Genomic DNA, 18,645 nt, shown 5'->3' with positions numbered 1-18,645 from the left:
TGGGCCCCATCGACCTGGCTGACCAAACAGGGAAGGAGCATTGACCACCTGCGGCCTGGCTGTCCTGGGGTGGGAGCTTCCTGGGGGTTGGGGAGACCCTTTGTCCGAGGGGGGCCTGGGCCTTGACCCTGGTCCCTGTCCATCTGAACCCCCATCACTTAAAGGTTACACACAGGAAGGAGAGGATTTCCTAAGCCGCCCCTGCCCACAGCCACTCCGCCCACTCCAAACCCAATACAGGGGGCGGGGAGGAGGAAGGAAAAACCTCAGCCACAGGCAGAGATTTCAATACAATCTATATTCTCTCATATATATATTCTTCCTCACTTTATTTGCTCACTTCTGTCACGCATTTAAAATGTCACAGAGACCAAAATAGAGTGGCTTTCTGGTGGAACTCATGGCAGTCATACAACAAGATACAAAACTAGGAGACTCTGTCTTCTCATACATCATACAATTAATTTTTCAAGTATTCTTTATGTACAAAGAGCTACTCTATCTGGAAAGAAAATTAAAAAAAAAAAAAAAAAGACAAGGTAGGTTATGCATCCTAAGGAGGAGGAGGGGATGGAGCGGTTGGGTACGTGTTCCCATCCCCATGACCCCAGGGACCGCTGATTCCCTGCCACTGAGCTCCCCCCACCCCACCCTCCACCCAAACAGCAACGCTGGGGCAGGTGAAGACCAGGGGATGGGAGTCAGCAGCACACTTTGGCCTGGAGGGAGAAGGGAAGCTATGTCGGAGACAGCTTGGTGAAAGCAGACGGCGGGGGCAGGGCCAGGGCTGGTCCTCAGCCTGTGTCTGCACCCACCTTCCCGGGTCAGGCCCCCCAAGACGGAGGGGGAGAGCTAGCCTCTGGCACCCACATGCAAGCCTCTGCCAGGAGGGAAGGAAGGAGGCCAGGAAGACAGCTAGGCCCCGACTCTCCTCACAGGTGGCAGGGAGGGAACCTGTTCATTCCAGGAAGGACCGAAAGAAAGAATCCCCAGTGAACACCGGCAGGGTCCCTCTCCCTTACCCTACCAGCTTCTCGAGGTGACTGCAGCCCAAACCCAGGGATAATCTGGGTTTTAAATGCCAGGACACTGCCTGTAGGGACATGTGTTGTGACACGAGGCTCTTCCTAAGTCAGGAGCTGGTATAAGCCCAGCCTGCCGGGGGCTCCAGCTCTGGAGGCCCCAGGTCTAGAGGTGTGGAGGGGGAGAGGAGGGGCTTGGTGGTCCTGAACACTCCTGAGGCCTGTCTGAGGGCTCTGGGCCCAGCACTGCAGGATCCTGTGAGCGCCAGCAGCTGAACGAAGAGCCCCAGGGAGCATGTGGGACAGACAGGGAGCCAGAGAGGGGCGCTTTCATATGTGACTAAGGCACAGAAGAGATGGGCCAGGGGCCGGATGGGGCAGAACACCAGGCCCTGTGTAGATGGGGGCCCCGAAAGGAGTCTGGGACCATTCCCCCACCTCTCAGCTCCCCACCGTGTGGCCACCCCTTCCAGCCTCCCTGCCAGACTGCCTTCCCCCGGAAGCTGGTCTGAAACATGGAGACTCAGACCTTTCCCCTGAAATGGGAGGGAGAAGCCCCAAAGAGAGAGAGGACCCAGCATCAGCCTGGAAAGGAGGGCTGGGAGCCCCTGAACCCTGGAGCAGCCAGGAAGCAAGGGCTCTGCCCAAAGCTATCGAGGAAGGACCCAAGTGAGCCGGCAGTGCGGGCTGTGGGCTGTCCTTGGTAGGCCAGGGGGAAGGGGCACGAGGCAGCCAGAGGTGTGGCCATGACGGGTGGGGACACCCAGGGGCCCAGAAGCCCCTGCTTCAACAGAACTGGTGCCCAGAGGCCCCTGAATGCCCTTTCTGGGTGGGGCCTGTGACTCCCAGTGTCTGGCTCTGATCCTTGCAGCATGCCAGGGAGGTCAGGAGGGGAGGACCACAGAGCGCCCACACCCCCGCTCCTGCCCAGGGTGAGGTGAATCTAGCACTGGACAAAGGGGGACAGGGGAGGGATGGAGGCGGGAAGAGCCCAGGTCAGACAGGGTATTGCACGGTGTGTGTGGGGGCCACGGCTTGCCGACCTCAGCCTGAGAGTCTCGCGGGGAGAAGGGGCTAGAAGGCTGCAGCCGCTGGTCCACACACAAGCATTGGGGCTGGGCGCGGCTGGTCCCAGCATGCCCCCAGCACAGGATGGGCAGCCGGGGCATGAGCCTTGCTCCCAGTGTCTTCTGCCCTCGCCCGGGCAGTGCAGGCTGGGCCGTGTATAAATATTCCTGAAGGCCCATGGGCGATCCTGGCTGTCCCCGGTTCCTCTGGAAGCGACATGTGAGTGTTTCTGGTCCAATAAATAAATGGCGGCATGAGTGCTGTGCCAGCTGCCTACTGGCCTGGTGGTGTGGCTGGAGGTGGGGCACAGCCTGACCATGGCTACGGCGCCAGCACTTCTGCCACTACAGCCCGCACCTAGAACTCATCATCAGAGCTGAGCAGGAGAGTCTTCTCGTTGTCGCGGGCGCCACTGAGGCTGTGGGAGCGGGAGAGGCCGTGGGCGCCACCACGCCAGGCGGGCCCAGGCTCCAGGGTGGAGTGCTGCGTGTACTGCTGGTAGGCGGGTGAGAAGTTGTGGATGGCGTCCTGCACGATGTCGTGCGGGCTCATGGTCTCCTTTAGGCTGCTGGAGATGCTCTTCATGGGGGCGCAGCGGCCTGCCGGGCAGGGGGCGGGAGGGGCCGGTGAGGAGGCTGCTCAGCCCCTGCCCATGATCCTGGGACAGACCCCCCCAGCCCAAAGCTGTGCCCTTCCACCACCCCTTCTGGGGCAGAGAATGGGGCCCAGGATATGAGAAGGGGCAGGAAAAAATGGACTCCTTTGGCTGAGGAGCCCCAAGGGGAGGCTCAACTGTGAAGAGGAGCAGATGTAACCCCCCACTGGGAGCCGGGCCGGCTGGGGGAGGGACCGAGGCTAGAGACTGGCGAGCTATGGGCAGTGAGCCTGGAATGCCCCAGAGAGGCCAGGGCAGGCTCAACCGACTGAAGTCGGGGCGTGTGGGGCCAGAGGGCCTGGAAGCCAGGGGTGCCCTGTTCCACAGGCGCCAGACGCGTCCCCCACCACCTGGGGAAGTGCTGTTGCTCCCTCCACTCTGGAGAGTGGGCCAGGGGATGGCCCCATCAGGACCAGGCTGGCCTGCACCCCCAGGACAGCAGATGCGACTCACTGGCTCCCTCTAAGAGGGCTTCCTCCTCATCTCCTCTAATCAGTCATCCCGTCCTCGCGGGCTCAGAGGGGAAAAGCGGCCCAGGACACAAAACCTGGACGTAAGGGACAAGCCTAACTCCGGAACCCAGGATTCCTGACTCAGCTTGTGAACTCTTGGAAACATCGTGAAATGCCCCGATACCCCATGAAGAGCACTGTGACCCCAGAAGAGGGCGGGGCACATTCCAGAACGAGGGACCAGGACGGAAGCAGGCAAGCTCTACAGAGGGTGGCCCTTGGCAGGTGCTCTGGGCATTCTCACCCAGGGGTGCCAGTGGGGAGGAGATGAGAACACAGAGGAGCTACAGAGAGAGGCATGCCAGTGACAGTGACCAGAACTGACGTGCAGGACAGACATGCAGACCAAGAGCGGGACCTACCGTAAGGGCCGTATGTTGGCACTGCCCACGGCCAAACCCCGGGCAAAAGCAGGGCAAGGGGGTGGGGAGAGAAGCCGAAGAAATAGAGAAGACAAGAGACCGCTGAGTGAACAATGTGTGCCCACCACCGAGGCCCACCAGCACGACACACCACACACCCTGCCCCCGCCCCCCCAGGCCCCCACAGGGCACCCAGGAAGCTCCAGGTGCCTCCTGGGGCTTGGCAGGGGGATATCCACGGAGGGATGACTCCTCCCCTGCTGTTCACGCCAACAGGAAACATCGGCTGGCGGCTGAGTTCCGCCTCCACGTCTAGGTCAGGACGTCCCATCCCCACTTCTTCCCAGGCTAGCCTGGGGCCACATCTGCACTCACATTTTTACAAACCTCACAACACTTCCCAGACCAGGACATGGAGGCTCAGAGGGAGGGGTTACGATCGCACAGCTGAGCCAGCTCTGCACCCAAGCCTATCCTGAGGGCTAAGGGTCTGGGCCTGGGTTAGAGGGTAGCAGGGGGCTCAGGACCAGTGCGGAGGCAGAGGAGGACAAGCGGCTTCCCTGGCCGGGTGCGGGTATGTCTAGGGGTGGCGTGTGGAGGGACAGCTCAGGCTGGGCAGCAGAGACCCAATGGGGCAGGAATGGTTCTTTGCCACGGCCCCCCCTTGCCCCTTGGGGTGGCCCCAGGCCCAAGGACGATGTTCCTGTGGGCATAGGGTATGCCAGACCAGGTCCAAGGGACATTGCCGTCAATGCTGGGTGGGTGTTTGCTAGGTCCTTCCAACTGGGCCATCAGCTGGCAAGCCCTGGCCTCTATGTACCTGCTCTTTGGGCCACAGAGTAGGTCTTCCCCAACCAGGGAAGGCACAGAGGAAGGGGGTGGGAAGTGGGCCGCAGAGCCCCGCTGCAGGCGGACATTTCTACAATCACACTGCCCACCACGGAGCCCGTGTGCGCCTGCAGGTAGGCCCTGGGGAAGCGGGTTTCTTGCCTCCAGCCACTCGGGCAGACAGCTGGCAGCAGCCAGGCTCCTGGGTAGATGTGTCAGAGAAGGAGGCTCCCCTCTCCCCAGTTCCTCCTGCCCCTTCACTGGCTCAGTCATTCTCAGGCCTTCCCAGCCTCCTCATCCCCACCCTCCAAGGACAACCCCCTCTGCCCAGTGGCCAGAGGCAGCCCTTCCGGCCCACTGGAGCGTCTCGGCAGCAGCACATTCACACCACCCCGGGAGTGCTTAAAGCACAGAACTCTCAGAGCACACAGCCTGCCAGCCCAGACCCATTACAGCGGCATCTCCCAGGGTGGGGCTGGGTATCAGCCCTTTCAAAAGCTCTCCAGGGCATTTTCCAGTACAACTGGGGCTACTTACCACTGTTCTAGCAAGAAGGAAGATTCGCAGGTGTAAAAGAAAGCTGTTAAAACCTATTACCATCCGAGTCTGTTTCTCAGAAGTATTCTTTTTTTAAAACATAGTGTATGAGATGAAGGAATTACAGGACAAAACGGTAAGCACAGGGGTGGGTGTCAGAAGCCCGAGGGAATTTGTTCATTACAGTCTCTGTCTGTATCATCCCTGGGTCTCCACACTGGGACCTGCTGTAAGAGACAGGTGGCCTGAGCTTCCAGGACCGAATTGGTAGTGCTGGTGGCACCTGCTCTTCCCCGACCTCTGTGGCCCCATTTCTGCACATACAGTGGGGATCCCATGCCCTGACCCAGCCGCACCTGTAGGATGCTGGGAGGTGGGAGGGCCCTGGGATGTTTGGGGCTCCCTGCTTCTCTCAGTGGGGGTCGCCTAGGACCCTGGCTCATACCTTGTGCGTCCAGTCTCTTGTCAGCATAGACCTTGTAGGTGAAGGCATGCCGCAGGGCCAGGGCTGCAAAGAACATCTCCACGCAGATGATGAAGTCCTGGTAGCCAGCAGCCACAGTGCCCTCGCCCACCGACACGCGGGCCGAGTGGATTTTGGGGATGGCCCCACACTTCTCCAGGATGGCCAGGAGCATGCCTGGATGAGGAGGCATGGGTGTCTGGACCCAGACTGGTCCTGTTCCTGGTGCCCCATCTTCCACAACGCCCCACTCAGCTACCCACACGCCCCAGTAAGGACGTAAGCAGGGCCACAGCTGCTCCTGTAGGGCAGGAGTAGTGACACAAGGCCACAGCCTCGGAAACCCCGCTCTCCCAGCTCTTTGCCAGCCACCAAACTGAGATGTCAGCGATTATGCAGGGTCTCCTAGGCCCTCCCATCCATGTAGCGGCCCCGCCAAAGCTCCCCCATCCCCTGGGAAAGGCCCTTGAGGGCTCAGATTTCACCCCCAGCAAGTGCTCAGTGGGCTCAGGCCCCGCTAAACAGGCCCCACGGGCACCAAGGACCATAAGCAGAAGGGGCAGCAGGAAGCACAGAGGACAGGGCAGCATGTGCAGCCTCGAGGCGCTGGGAGGGGGCTCACCTTGCCAGAAGGAGAGAAAGATGACAGACTTGACCATGAAGAACTTGAGGACAGGGCTGTAGGGGCTAAGCAGCTCCCGGGTGGCAAAGTAGAAGAGGAAGAGGGCGTAGAGGGCCAGGCTGACGGAGATGTTGTAGATGATGGTCACGTAGAGGTAGCCGCTGGTGACGCTGCAGGACGGGGAGCATTTTCTGGCTGGGACAGACCCTTGGAGGGAAGGGGCTCTCCTCAACTGCACCACACACAGTCCCCATGGCTCTTAGCCCCATATGTCCAGCAGAGCTCAAAAAGCCACTGAAGGGGTCAGAGGGGGTGATCAAAGCGACAGACGGGGGTGGGGGTGTACGGGGTGCGTCTGCAGGCCAGACCAGCTCTGCTGCCTCTGCGTGACTCATGGACTTGTCTACGCCCTGGTGCCCACACTCCTAATGCCGGACACCAGTGTGGAAGCCAGGGCTGAGCTGGAGGCCATAGCCTGACAGGCAGATAACAGGCATCAAAGTGGGTGACACTGCTCAGCTCTGCTGCCTTTTCACTCGGTCGGCTGCATCCCCCTGACCTCCCTTTGCTCACCTGCCCTGGTAGGGCTGTTGTGCAGTTCACAGACAGTGTGTGCCAAGTGCTTCAAAGCACAGGGCTAGACACATGGTCACTTTTTTTTTTTTTTTTTTTTTTTTTTTGAGAGACGGAGTTTTGTTCTTGTCACCCAAGCTGGAGTGCAATGGTGTGATCTTGGCTCACCACAACCTCCGGCTCCTGGGTTCAAGCGATTCTCCTGCCTCAGCCTCCTGAGTAGCTGGGATTACAGGTACCTGTCACCATGCCCGATTAATTTTTTGTATTTTTAGTAGAGATGGGGTTTCACCATGTTGGCCAGGCTGGTCTTGAACTCCTGACCTCAGGTGATCCACCAGCATTGGCCTCCCCAAGTGCTGGGATTACAGGCGTGAGGCACCGCGCCCAGCCACATGGTCATTTTCACTAAGCCCAGAATGAAATGCGTGTGGTCAATTTACACAGCAGGGGCTTATGTACCTGTAGACTTGAGCCCACCTCTTGGGGCTCTGACCCTCTCGCTCCCTGCCTCAGCAGTGGTCACTGTCCCCTTGTGGCCCATCCCTTCGCGGTACCACTCTGCAGCCAGAATGTGACTGCTGCCAATGGTTCACTCCTGGGCCGGCAGCAGGGCCAACTGCAAGGGTGTCCACTGCTGGGCTCGGACTTCAGGGGGGTGTGAGCACCAGGCACCCAGGAAGGTCACAGCTGTGCGGCCACTCTGGCCGCCCCCTTCCCCGAGCCAAGGCACCAGCCTGTGCCAACACTCCTCCCACACACCCCGGGGAGCACCCGCTGCTTACTCAAAGTCCCCATCCCGGTACTTGCCGAAGGCCTGGAGGACCACAGTGCTGACCGCCATGAGTGGCTTCACCACACAGAACTGCAGGGTGGCCTGTAGGGGGGAAAAGGAGGTCGAGTGTGGAGGAGGAATGCAGAAGGCATGAAGCAAGCTCTGCTTCTGGCAGCCAGAACTGTGCCGGATGGAGGGACAGTGAGGATGAAGGGGATGAAGGGGACAGAGAGGACGGACAGAGGGGACAGAGGGGACAGAGGGGACGGAAGGGACAGAGGGGACGGGGGGATGGAGGGACAGTGAGGATGAAGGGGATGAAGGGGACGGAGGGGACAGAGGGGATGGAGGGGACGGAAGGGACGGAGGGGACGGAAGGGACGGAGGGGACGGAAGGGACGGAAGGGACGGAGGGACGGATGGAGGGGTTGGAGGGACGAAGGGATGGAGGGGATGGAAGGATGGAGGGGATGGAAGGATAGAGGAGATGGGGGGATGGGGGATGGCTCTGTGTCCTGCTCCCAGGGGACTGCTGTCTGCACGGGGCAGAGGGCAGAACATACAGGAGATGCAGCCCACGCAACGCCGTGTGTGAGATGAACATGTGGAGGAAGGAAGGAACAGTGTGGCAGGGCATGATGGAGGCGGGGGACAGGAGATGCACACAAGGAAGCTTCTCGAGCCATGACCATCAGGAGGGTGCCGGAGACGAAAAGTTCGACAGGCAGAGGGGGCAGCTTGCACCAAGGCCCCGAGGTAGAGGGTGGACAAGTGCAAGGGGCCGCGTACTGGAGAGGTGGCTGAGGAGATGGACAGGGCCAGGTCCTAGAGACCTTGGTGCCTGGAGCAAGGCTGGGGCCCTGCTCAAGGAACCAGCCACCGCGGAGCCGGCACAGGTGAGGGCCTCCTCCCATCCTCTATGTCCACCCCCTGTCTGGTTCCTGGCCCCACTCTCTGGGTCTGGGTCCAGGGTTTCTGGTGAGCAGAGGTCACTCTGAGGATGGAGGTGACTCAGGAAATGTAGCCCCAGAGCACGTGGACTCCAGTCTCGAAATCTGAGTTTGAACTCTGGGGACAGCTTGGGCAGTCACTTGGCCTCTGAGCACAGACTCCCTGGTGAAAAGGACGTAGTCACTCCCCACACCACAGGGCCACTGCTGCGGGGTGGCACAGCCAGGAAGTTCAGTGTCTTCTCGGGAGTCTCCCGCCTCTGTGCATGCACTAACGGCGCCTGCTAGTTGGCTGAGCCACGGAAAGAAATTCCTCAGCCAGGTTTTCCCGATTCCCTACGGGAGGACCCGTGGTGCCCATAACATCACTAGTATCACCACTATCTTGAAAGCAAATAAATCTAAGCCCTAAGGCCCCTCCTGAGGAGCTGGGGGGTGGTTAAATCCAATCCAAAAGGCTCAGCTAGTGTAGCTACAAAAAGGACGAGGAGCCTGGAGCGGGAACAGTGATCTGTGGAACCTGCAGCTTCTGCCCCAACCGGGGATCTGAGCCAGGCTTGCAGGGGAGCCCCAGGCAGCCCGCACCATGGGGCTGCCATACGGAGAGGCATGTGTGATGGGGCAGACGTGTAGTCCCACTCTCAGAAAGCCCCAAAGAACGTCCCTGGGCCTGTCATCCCGCCTAGAAGAAGTGGGACTGGCACCTTCTGGGGAAAAGGGAAGAGCGGCAGTTTGCGTGAGTTCTAGTTATGAGCCTGGGAAAGGGGAAGAGCGGTAATTTGAGTGAATTCTCGTTATGAGCCTGGCAGCAGGCTGCTGCTTCCCTGGGTCAGTTCACCTGGTACTCATGACAGCCCCCTGACGTGGGTGCTATCATTATCCTCATGGTATAGATGAGGAAACTGAGGCACAGAGAAGCTGAAGCAGCAGCAGCAGAGCGCAGGCCAGTAGGCCCCAGAATCATCACCTCACCATACCCTGGACCAGTCAGCAGTTCCCAGGCTGGGCTGGACATCAGAACCCCCCGGGGAGTTTTAGACACGTGCCAGGTTCCACAGCTCCATTCCAGAGCTTCTCCTGCGGGCTAGGGTAGTGAGCGGGTGATCTCTCCTGCGGGCTAGGGTAGTGAGCGGGTGATCTCTCCTGCGGGCTAGGGTAGTGAGTGGTGATCGGGAATCTCTGCTTTAAGTAGGGAATCTCTCCAGAAGATCTGGATATTGAGCGCTGGCCCTGAGGAGTCAAAGGCCTGTCTCTGTGCCTCCAGGACAAAGCTGTGGGGTGTGCTCTCTCGCCTTGGTAGAGAAAGGAAGAGGCCTCTTTCGTTCTCTTACTTCTTGTATCTCTCCCTGCCACTGCCAGGAACAAGAGCAGAACATTTGAGCCCACAGGGCTGGGGAATAATTTCTAACAAGGCCACCCTAGCTAACAATCATGAAATCAAAACTTTGTAGACAATATAATCATCAAACAAGGCAGTGAGTCACAGCTGGCCGGAACCTGGGTGGCTGCACCAACTGGTAAACAATGGCTCTCAATGCCCCACCCTGAACCCAGGATAGTTTTAACTCTTTCCCTGCAGGTCCGGTGGTGAGATTCTGAATTTAGGAACATGCAAAGGAAGGAAGGTCTGGAAGCAGAACTGGAGACTTGGCATAGCCAGGCAGAGGCTTTGTGGGTGTGCCTGCCTTGTGGCCTCGGCCCTGCATAGAAGGGAGCAGCAGGCCCTGCCCTCCCTGCCCAAGCCACAGTGACTTGGCTGTGGGTTTCGTATCCTTTTGTGACTATTGTTGGTGAAGCTGGAGAGGCTGACATGACAGAGCCCCTATGGGGCCCCAGAGGAGACTAGGTCATGAAGACTGGGCGTGATCCCCTCCGACTCTGCCTCCCTGAACAGGAGGCTGTGGGCTCCGCCACGCCGGGCTGAAAGCTCTACATCCATGACCTCATCTGATCCTCACAACCATCTCTCGAGAGGAGTATCATTACACTCATTTTACAGTGGAGGAAACTAAAGCTCAGAGAGGGTAAGTCAATTATCCAAGGTCACACAGTCAGAAGAAAAGTTGGAAATCAGGCTCGGATGGTCAGACACCCAGGCCCACACAGAGTGACCCACCACACTGCCTCCACCCAGGTTACTCTAGACCACACGGAGGTCAGCCCAGGAAGCTAGAGTGGCTGGACTGCCAACCAGGAAACGCAGGGAGAGATGGCACAGGCCTGTTCTGGCATGTGTCTTTAATGCCAAAACCCTCCTGCCCCCTAGCTGCAGCTGACGAGAAGTTGTCAAATGGAGGTTCTAGAATCCCCATGCACTTCTTCTGATTCTCACACACACCAAGACTTAGTCACACGAGCGAGAGTCTGGGCCCAGCTCTTGCCCACAGTGCAGCAGACACTCCCAGGATGCCGGTCGCTGCCCCTCCAAGCACACCCTGCTAATGTGGTGCCTGCCTAACAGCTTCGGGGGCTGGGTGCTGGGGGCCTGGGGGCCCTCATAGGAAAGGGAACCTCTTCAGGTGGGGCCCAGGGCAGCCCAGGGCAGGGTTTCCCAGTCCCCACCCTCCTCCTAACCTAGGCAGCTGCTGGGGGCACACACCTGTTTGCAGAACCGCAGAAATCCGATGGAGTAAGTCTTTCCCCAGAGGCAGCAGGTGCCATACACACAGCTGGACCTGGAAGAGACAAGCATAGGAGGCAGCAGCGGTGAGTGAAGAGCCAGGACTTAGGAACGGTGGGGTGGGGAAGGCCGCCCTCCCGTCCATCCAGAGGAGCTGGGGCACACATCCCGGGCAGACTTTGAACCCGAGGCCAAGCACAGGGAGAGGTATGGCAGGGCATCTGCACGTGCCATAGGCGGAGGGACACAGGGCTGCACTGGCCCTGGGGTAACAAACCAACTTGGAAAGCTCTGAATGTAAAAACTGCAGGAGGCAGAAACAGACAGGAAAGCACTAAGACTGAGACAGGGAGAGAGACAGAGAATGAGCGCAGAGGCCCTCCTAAATGCCAAGAATGGCTCAGGAAATGTGGCGAGGCACAGCAGGTCAAGGTCACGGGCAGAGATGGTCTGTGTCCAGCTGGTGCCAGGACAGCTCCAGGTACACAAGGCCCAGGAAACGGGGTGGTTTAGGGCCCCAGGAAGACTCCATACTCACTCAATGGGTTTGCCTCTGATCTCCGACATGATGGAACTTTCTCCTCCTAGGTACTCATAGCACAGGCTCAGGAAATTATAGATGACCAAGGCTGCGAAAACAGTGTCCAGGGGAAACCAGTCAAATCAGCAGAATGGGTCCACAGATGCTGGGATTCTAAACGGCAATGGAGGTGAAAGAGCCACAGCCGTGCGTGGCAACAGGGAGGAGCCTGGGGGACATAAGGTTGTGCAAAAGGAGCCTGTCAAGAACGCACACAGCTGACCTTCCGCTCCTAAGTTCAAATTCCGGCACACCTAAATTATCTTACCCAGGGATGCACCCCTACACTGGCATAATACTACAAAGGGAAGCAAGGAAGGGACTGCCATGAGGTCAGGGTTATGTGGGGAGGCCGGAGAAGGCTGAGGTAAGGGTGGGCACTCAGGTTTGGGAGGGCTGGCAGTGTCGACCCTGGGGTGAAGCAGTATTGGCTTTATTAGTTTTTCTGGGCGCAGTGGCACGCGCCTGTGGTCCCAGCTACTGCTGAGGCAGGAGGACGGCTTGAGTCTGGGCGTTCTGGGCTGTAGTGTGCTATGTCGATCTGGTGTCTGCACCGAGACTGGTAGCAGTATGGTGATCTCCTGTGAGTGGGGGATCACTAGGTTGCCTAAGGAGGGGTGAACCAGCCCAGGCTGGAAACAGAGCAAGTGAAACTCCGGAGTGGGATCGCACCTCTGAATGGCCACCGCACTCCAGCCTGGGCAACATAGCGAGACCTCATCTCTAATGCATTTATAAGTAAATATTTGTCTTACATACTTGTGTGATATAGATCACAATTTTATAAGATAACAACAAAACAGTCTCTAAGAAAATCTTGGGAGAAATTGCAAGCAGGAATGAGAGCGCAGAACCTTCATCCAGTCAACCACCTGTAGCGGTATCGGAATACGCACGGCACTATGAGCTACAACAAAGCACACAAGCAGCACAGAACACAGTGCCGAAACCTCGGGAAGCTTAGGCTGCTCATTCTAAATTGGGACTCGGCTCAACATCTCCACAAAGACCCAAAATTTGCCACAGGGAGTGATGGCACAGCACGTCTGCTGTACATGTTGATGCTATAAATACAGCAACACGCTGTAACGGGTCTCCTGGTCAGGGGGTTTCTGCTGGGTCAGCAAAATGAAGGTTGCTGCCTGCAGGTGCTAGAGGCAAATGGATATACCAGGATGGAGGAGAGCGTGGAGAAGAGGAAGAAGAGGGGTGCAGCAGAGGGTACCCAAAAGGAAAGAACGCAAGAGGAAGAGCCAGAGCGAGGACATGGGAATGAGGATGGGCATCCAGCAAAGGCACAAGACCAAGGGGAGGGGCAGAACAGGGTCAGGGGAACAGGTGGAGGGAGCCACAGTGGACCTGCAGCCAGAGGGCTCCTTCTCATCCCATCCCGCCAGCCCCTGCAGCATAAAGTCCTTTAAGGCTCCTGGGTGCTGCCCAGCTTGGCACTTGGTCTTTCGATGGGTGACCTGGTCCCTGCCCATGCTTCCGCCGCTCCTGAGCAGCACTAATGCTGCGCTTCTCCCCAGAGCAGGTTCTCTACCCTTCGGTGCTTCTGCACTCCCAGATCCCAGAGGCTCCAGAGCCCTTCCCGCTGTGCTCTCAGGATCCATCAACCCCCGCTGGACAGCACCCAGTGTGACGAGTCCCCGGTGACCATCATGGAATTGAGTGCCCTCCTACCCATGGAACCTGATTTGCAGACACTTCCCAGCGCTTCCCACCCTGTGTCATAATGACCGTCTCCTCCTCTCCTTCCTCAGGACACAGGCGCCACTTGTGGCACACACGGGGCACACCACAACTGTTTCACTGACTGAACTGGGGCGTGGAAAGCCCTGGTGATGCTTTTTAGGCAAAGCTGGCCTTCAGCAATTTGGAAAGGAACATATTTGCGGCATTTTATGCAACTCACGGTTGCCCTAACCCATTAAGCGTTCCCATCTTCAGGTGACATCCACATATAATATCCATGAAGAAACAGATGGTTATTTTACACTAGTGTGTTTCTTTTTTTTTTTTTTTTTTGAGACAGAGTCTCTCTCTAGCTCCAGGCTGGAGTGCAATGGCGCCATCTCTGCTCGCTGCAAGCTCCGCCTCCCGGGTTTACGCCATTCTCCTGCCTCAGCCTCCCGAGTAGCTGGGACTACAGGCGCCCGCCACCGCGCCCGGCTAATTTTTTTGTATTTTTTAGTAGAGACGGGGTTTCACTGGGTTAGCCAGGATGGTCTCAATCTCCTGACCTCGTGATCCGCCCGTCTCGGCCTCCCAAAGTGCTGGGATTACAGGCTTGAGCCACTGCGGCCGGCCCTAGTGTGTTTCAGTAGTAGTTATCTGCACAGCCATGATAAGTGGATACAGATAAAACCATGACTGAAGCTCCTCCCTATATGTCCCCCAGTGCTGACTACACCTTGTTGTGACTGTCCCTTTGCCCTTCACACACATACAGCAGAGGTATGCGATGTGTGTGAGCCTCTCTGGGTTCAGTTTCCTCATCTATCAAAGGGGATCACAGGAGCACCAACTTGGCAGGTGGCTGTGAAACGTGAGCATCAAAGTGCTCAGAAGCGCGTCCGGGGCGCGATGCGCTGGGTGTTGGCTGTCATGACCATTACTGTCTATCTGCTGCCTGCAGGGCCAGGAGCCCCTAGACAGGGCTGAGGGCCGTGTGTACTGCCTGCCTGTGCTGGAGGCAGCTCAGGATGTCTCAGGACCGACGAGTCTCCACCAATCTCCAGATGACTCTTCACCAGCAAGAACTATGGAGCGAAGGGAAAGGGGTGGGCATTAAGCCAAACGTGATATCAGCCTGTCAGTAACCTCTGTTCAAAACCTCACAAGGCCAAGCACAATGACCGTGTCCATTCTAAGCCGGGTCCAGCTATATCGTGACAGTTGTATTTTCTTTTTTGTTTGTGTGGGTTTTGTTTTTTATTTTTTTGAGACAGAGTCTCACTCTGTTGCCCAGGCTGGAGTGCAGTGGCGTGACCTTGGCTTACTGCAACCTCCACCTCTAGGGTTCAGTGATTCTCCTGCCTCAGCCTCCCAAGTAACTGGGATTACAGGCATGTGCCACCACACCCAGCTAATTTTGTATTTTTAGTAGAGACAGGGTTTCACCATGTTGGCCAGGGTGGTCTCGAACTCCCGACCTCAGGTGATCTGCCTACCTCGGCCTCCCAAAGCGCTGGGATTATAGGCGTGAGCCACTGCGCCCAGCTGACGGTTGAATTTTTTCTTTTCTTTTTTTTTTTTTTTGAGGCGGAGTCTCGCTCTGTCGCCCGGACTGGAGTGCAGTGGCCGGATCTCAGCTCACTGCAAGCTCCGCCTCCCGGGTTTAGGCCATTCTCCTGCCTCAGCCTCCCAAGTGGCTGGGACTACAGGCGCCCGCCACCTCGCCCGGCTAGTTTTTTTTATTTTTTTAGTAGAGACGGGGTTTCACCGTGTTAGCCAGGATGGTCTCGATCTCCTGACCTCGTGATCCACCCATCTCAGCCTCCCAAAGTGCTGGGATTACAGGCTTGAGCCACTGCGCCCGGCCGACGGTTGAATTTTCTAAAGATTGCCACACCCCGTGATGCTGACACCCCACCTCTGAGAGGTGGGGTCCTGTACCCTCCCTTTGCATTTGGTGGACCTGAGTGACTACAGCCAAAGTGATGTTTCATGACATCTGATGTAGGCGTTAGAAAAGGCCTCTTTCCTCTGGCTCTTCCTTGAGTGCCTGTCCTTGCACCCAACCACCATGCAGGGGGGAAGCATGAGCTAGCCTTTGGAGACACTGCACAGAGAGGCTCATGTGAGGGAACCGAGGCCTTCAGCTGACAGCCAGCATCAACTGCCAGGCACACAAGGGAGCGAGCCTTCAGGTGATCTGCCCCGGCCTTCACACTCTCCTGCCAAGGCCCAGAGGTCACGGAGCAGGGACGAACTACCTCCCCCACGCCCAGTCCAAATTCTTGACCTATAATATCCGTGAAGAAACTGGATGGTTGTTTTACACTTGTGTGTTTTGGCAGTAGTTATCTGCACAGCCATGGTAAGTGGAATACAGATAAAACCACAACTGAAGCTCCTGGGTCATGCAGTGACCGCTCACGCCTGCATGCAATGGTACATTCTAGTCCCTCTGCTCACCCGAGAGGCAGACCCTGCTGAGATGCCGCCTGCTCTGTCCTGCACCCCGCTTACTTCACATACCACCCCTCTCTGGGCTCTGCCTGATCCTTCTGGCACAAAAGCAGCATCAAGTAAGGTAAAGAGCCATGGGCTCTGGAGCCAGCCTGTCTTGGTGTGGACTGTGGTCCCACCTCTTAGGAGCTGTGTGGCCTCAGGCAAGTGTCTTAAGCGCTCCATGCCTGAATTTCCTCATCTGTAAGCGGGATAACTCCTTCCTTGGTGGGGTGAGGGGCTGTGAACGTGCAGAGCCTTGGATGAGCTGAGCGCACAGGCAAGAGTCCACGGTGTGTTGTCTACTGCTTTTTCCAGGCCGTAAACTCCTTGCAGGCAATCTCACCTCCAATGACTACCGGAGGGCCTGGCAGCTACAAACACGCAATCAACACTGAAGGAAGGAACAGACAGACGTACATGGGCCATCTCCCCAGGGGAGCCTGCCATGACAACAGGCTCAGGGAGGGCAGGAGGGGACACCCCACTTTCATTCCAACACTGGAGGAGCTCCTCTCAGAGGCTGGCTCCAAGATCATCAGCTTTCCAGTCTCCAGTGACAAAACCCTCCAGGGAAGCCACAGGGGTCCCAGGCCCATGAGCTCCCTCTATCTGGAAGCTCCCTCCCGGGCAAGCCCATCCCTGCAGTCCTCTCCCGAGAAAGGCCTGGCACCTGGGTTCGTGTCCTTTCTTGCATCAAACCACACGTCAGCAGTCAGCACACTTTTGAATGACGTGGCCGAGGTCCATCCGTAACCGGCTCTGCACACAACTGATCAAAATCATCAAATGTCATCATCTCTCTCAGTTCAAGATTCTTGACCTTTTGGAGGTGCTCTGGGGCCAGCCAGTCTATAAAATACCAATTTACTGACAGCTCCCTTTAAAGAATCATTAGTGAGTCGATAATTGACTCCCTAATTATTGGAGAAGATGAGACAGAATCTCCTCAGACGTGACACAACTGGCCCAAGCCCGGCCCCACTGACCAACTAGACACATCAGTTTCCCTCCTGGAAAGTACAGAGCCATGTGAACCACCACCTCCAACATCCCAGCAAAGATGTTTAAATGGAAAACTCAACACATCCCCTGGAAACAAACACAAAGATGTGTGCCCTGGATGTAAGAAGAGCAGAGAAGCTGAGACGGGGCTGGAGGGAGGGTGCTTGGCCGGGAAGCTCACTGCCCACCACCCTTCCCACCATGGCTCCAGTACCAGACCCCTGAAGAGGCCTCAGAGACACACAATGACTCTACACCTCCCTAAATATCCACCACAGCTGGTGTGCCAGGCTCTGTGCTAAGCCCTGGGGACTCATAAATGATCAAGAAGCCCTCAGGCCAAGTCCAGAGGGCAGCAACCAGCGTGAGGGCCCGGAGAGCCTCTCTCTCCTGGCCTGGACAATCAGGCTGTGGCCTCTCTGGAGGGTTTTGTCTTTGGAGACTGAAGAGTTGATGGCCTTGGGGCCAGCCTCTAGGAGGAACTCCTCCAGCATTGGAATGAGAGTAGGCTGTCCGTCCCCCACCCCCAAGCCCCCCCTGGAACTTTCTGCCCCACTCTAGATACCAAATCTTAAACTACAGACAAACGCACACTATCAGGAGAGAAGGACCAGGATGAACACAAAACAAGGACTGTGCTGAGGATGAGAAGACATCAGGGGTCACTCTCCTAATAGACGTGACAAGCACCTTGTTCCCAGGGTCAGATGGGACTCCCAGGGGCAGATCCCAGGACTGCAGCTCAATATACTCAATATAAAAAACCATTTCCTTTTTTTTTTTTTCTTTGATGCAGGGTCTGTTGCCCAGGCTGGAGTGCACAGACGCGATCACGGCTTACTGTAGCCTTGACCTCCCAAGCTCAATCGATCCTCCCACCTCAGCCTCCTGAGTAGCTGGGACTACAGGTACGTGCCACCATGCCTGGCTAATTTTTGCTTTTTGTTTTTTTTTGTAGAGACAGGGTTTCGCCATGTTGTCCAGGCTGGTCTTGAACCCCTGAGCTCGAGTGATCTGCTGGTCTCAGCCTCCCAAAGTGCTGGGATTAAGGGCATGAGCCACTGTGCCTGGCCTACCATTTCTAATGGGCAGAGTCCAGAGATGGAAGTCGTGAGCTTGCTGCCAACAGAAGCAATCAGGCTGGGCAACCCCTCAGCAGACTTTCTAAAGGGGTCCTTTCCAAACCCAAGGCTCCAGGCTTCTCCTTCGTGACCTTTCTGTCCCTTGCGGATCCTGTTTATTCCTGTTTCTCACCACCCCAAATGCTGCTTCTGACCTCTCCTCTACTGGCTTCTTTTGAATGGGCTTCTTTCCTATCGGCAGCTCCTTGAGCCTGGGTAGGAAGCTGTAGTCCAAGAGACTGCTCCTGACCCAGCCTCTCAGCTGGCCCATGACCTAGTAACTGCTACAGGATCCAGAAGTTGTAAGGCTTTACATGTTTATACCCCCCTCCCCAACAACTGCCACCCCCATTCACCCACAAGGATGGAGTTATCCCCGCTTACAGATAAGGAAATTCAGGCACAGAGCACCTAAGACACTTGCCCCAAGAGCCCCTGGGCTTTGAGAAAAGACTCAGTACTTGCCCTCCCACCTTTCTGCGTGCAGCTCCCAGGGTCAGGAGGCAGACACACTCATATAACTCGCTATAACTTCAGTGCACACTCGCTGTGCGCCTACTGTGTGCCACACACTGTGTGCTGAACCTCAATGGCCCTGGGCACAGCAGGCCATTCTAAGCTCATCTCCTGTGCACACCTTCAGCGCCTAAAGCTGGCCTCATGGCCCAGCCCTCTGCTACAGAGAAACACTCTGATTACTTGGAAAGACTGGGACATTCTGTATTTCAGATAACTGGAGATTGAGACCATCCTGGCTAACTCAGTGAAACCCCGTCTCT

The 18,645-nt window shown here is 57.0% G+C and overlaps 1 protein-coding gene across 3 annotated transcripts in view; it reads right to left on the bottom strand.

Moving 5' to 3' along the window:
* Positions 1–279: 279 nt before the first annotated feature.
* Positions 280–18,645, bottom strand: part of TMEM184B (transmembrane protein 184B) — a 55,128-nt gene continuing 36,762 nt past the window's right edge. For 2 of the 3 annotated variants that reach the window (XM_011964238.1, XM_011964239.1), the window contains exons 4-9: positions 11,526–11,616; positions 10,967–11,042; positions 7,428–7,519; positions 6,070–6,239; positions 5,430–5,624; positions 280–2,689 (exon numbers count right to left, since the gene is read on the bottom strand). In XM_011964238.1, coding sequence (XP_011819628.1) covers positions 2,448–2,689; positions 5,430–5,624; positions 6,070–6,239; positions 7,428–7,519; positions 10,967–11,042; positions 11,526–11,616 — 866 coding nt within the window. In that variant the 3' untranslated portion in view covers positions 280–2,447. Of the gene's footprint in view, positions 2,690–3,619; positions 3,641–5,429; positions 5,625–6,069; positions 6,240–7,427; positions 7,520–10,966; positions 11,043–11,525; positions 11,617–18,645 lie in introns of all 3 variants that reach the window. The other variant, XM_011964237.1, reaches the window with a different exon arrangement.

This window comes from Colobus angolensis, unplaced genomic scaffold, assembly GCF_000951035.1.
Source record: "Colobus angolensis palliatus isolate OR3802 unplaced genomic scaffold, Cang.pa_1.0 Scaffold65, whole genome shotgun sequence".
NCBI lineage: Eukaryota > Metazoa > Chordata > Mammalia > Primates > Cercopithecidae > Colobus > Colobus angolensis.
This window is presented reverse-complemented; position numbering and strand designations above follow the sequence as displayed.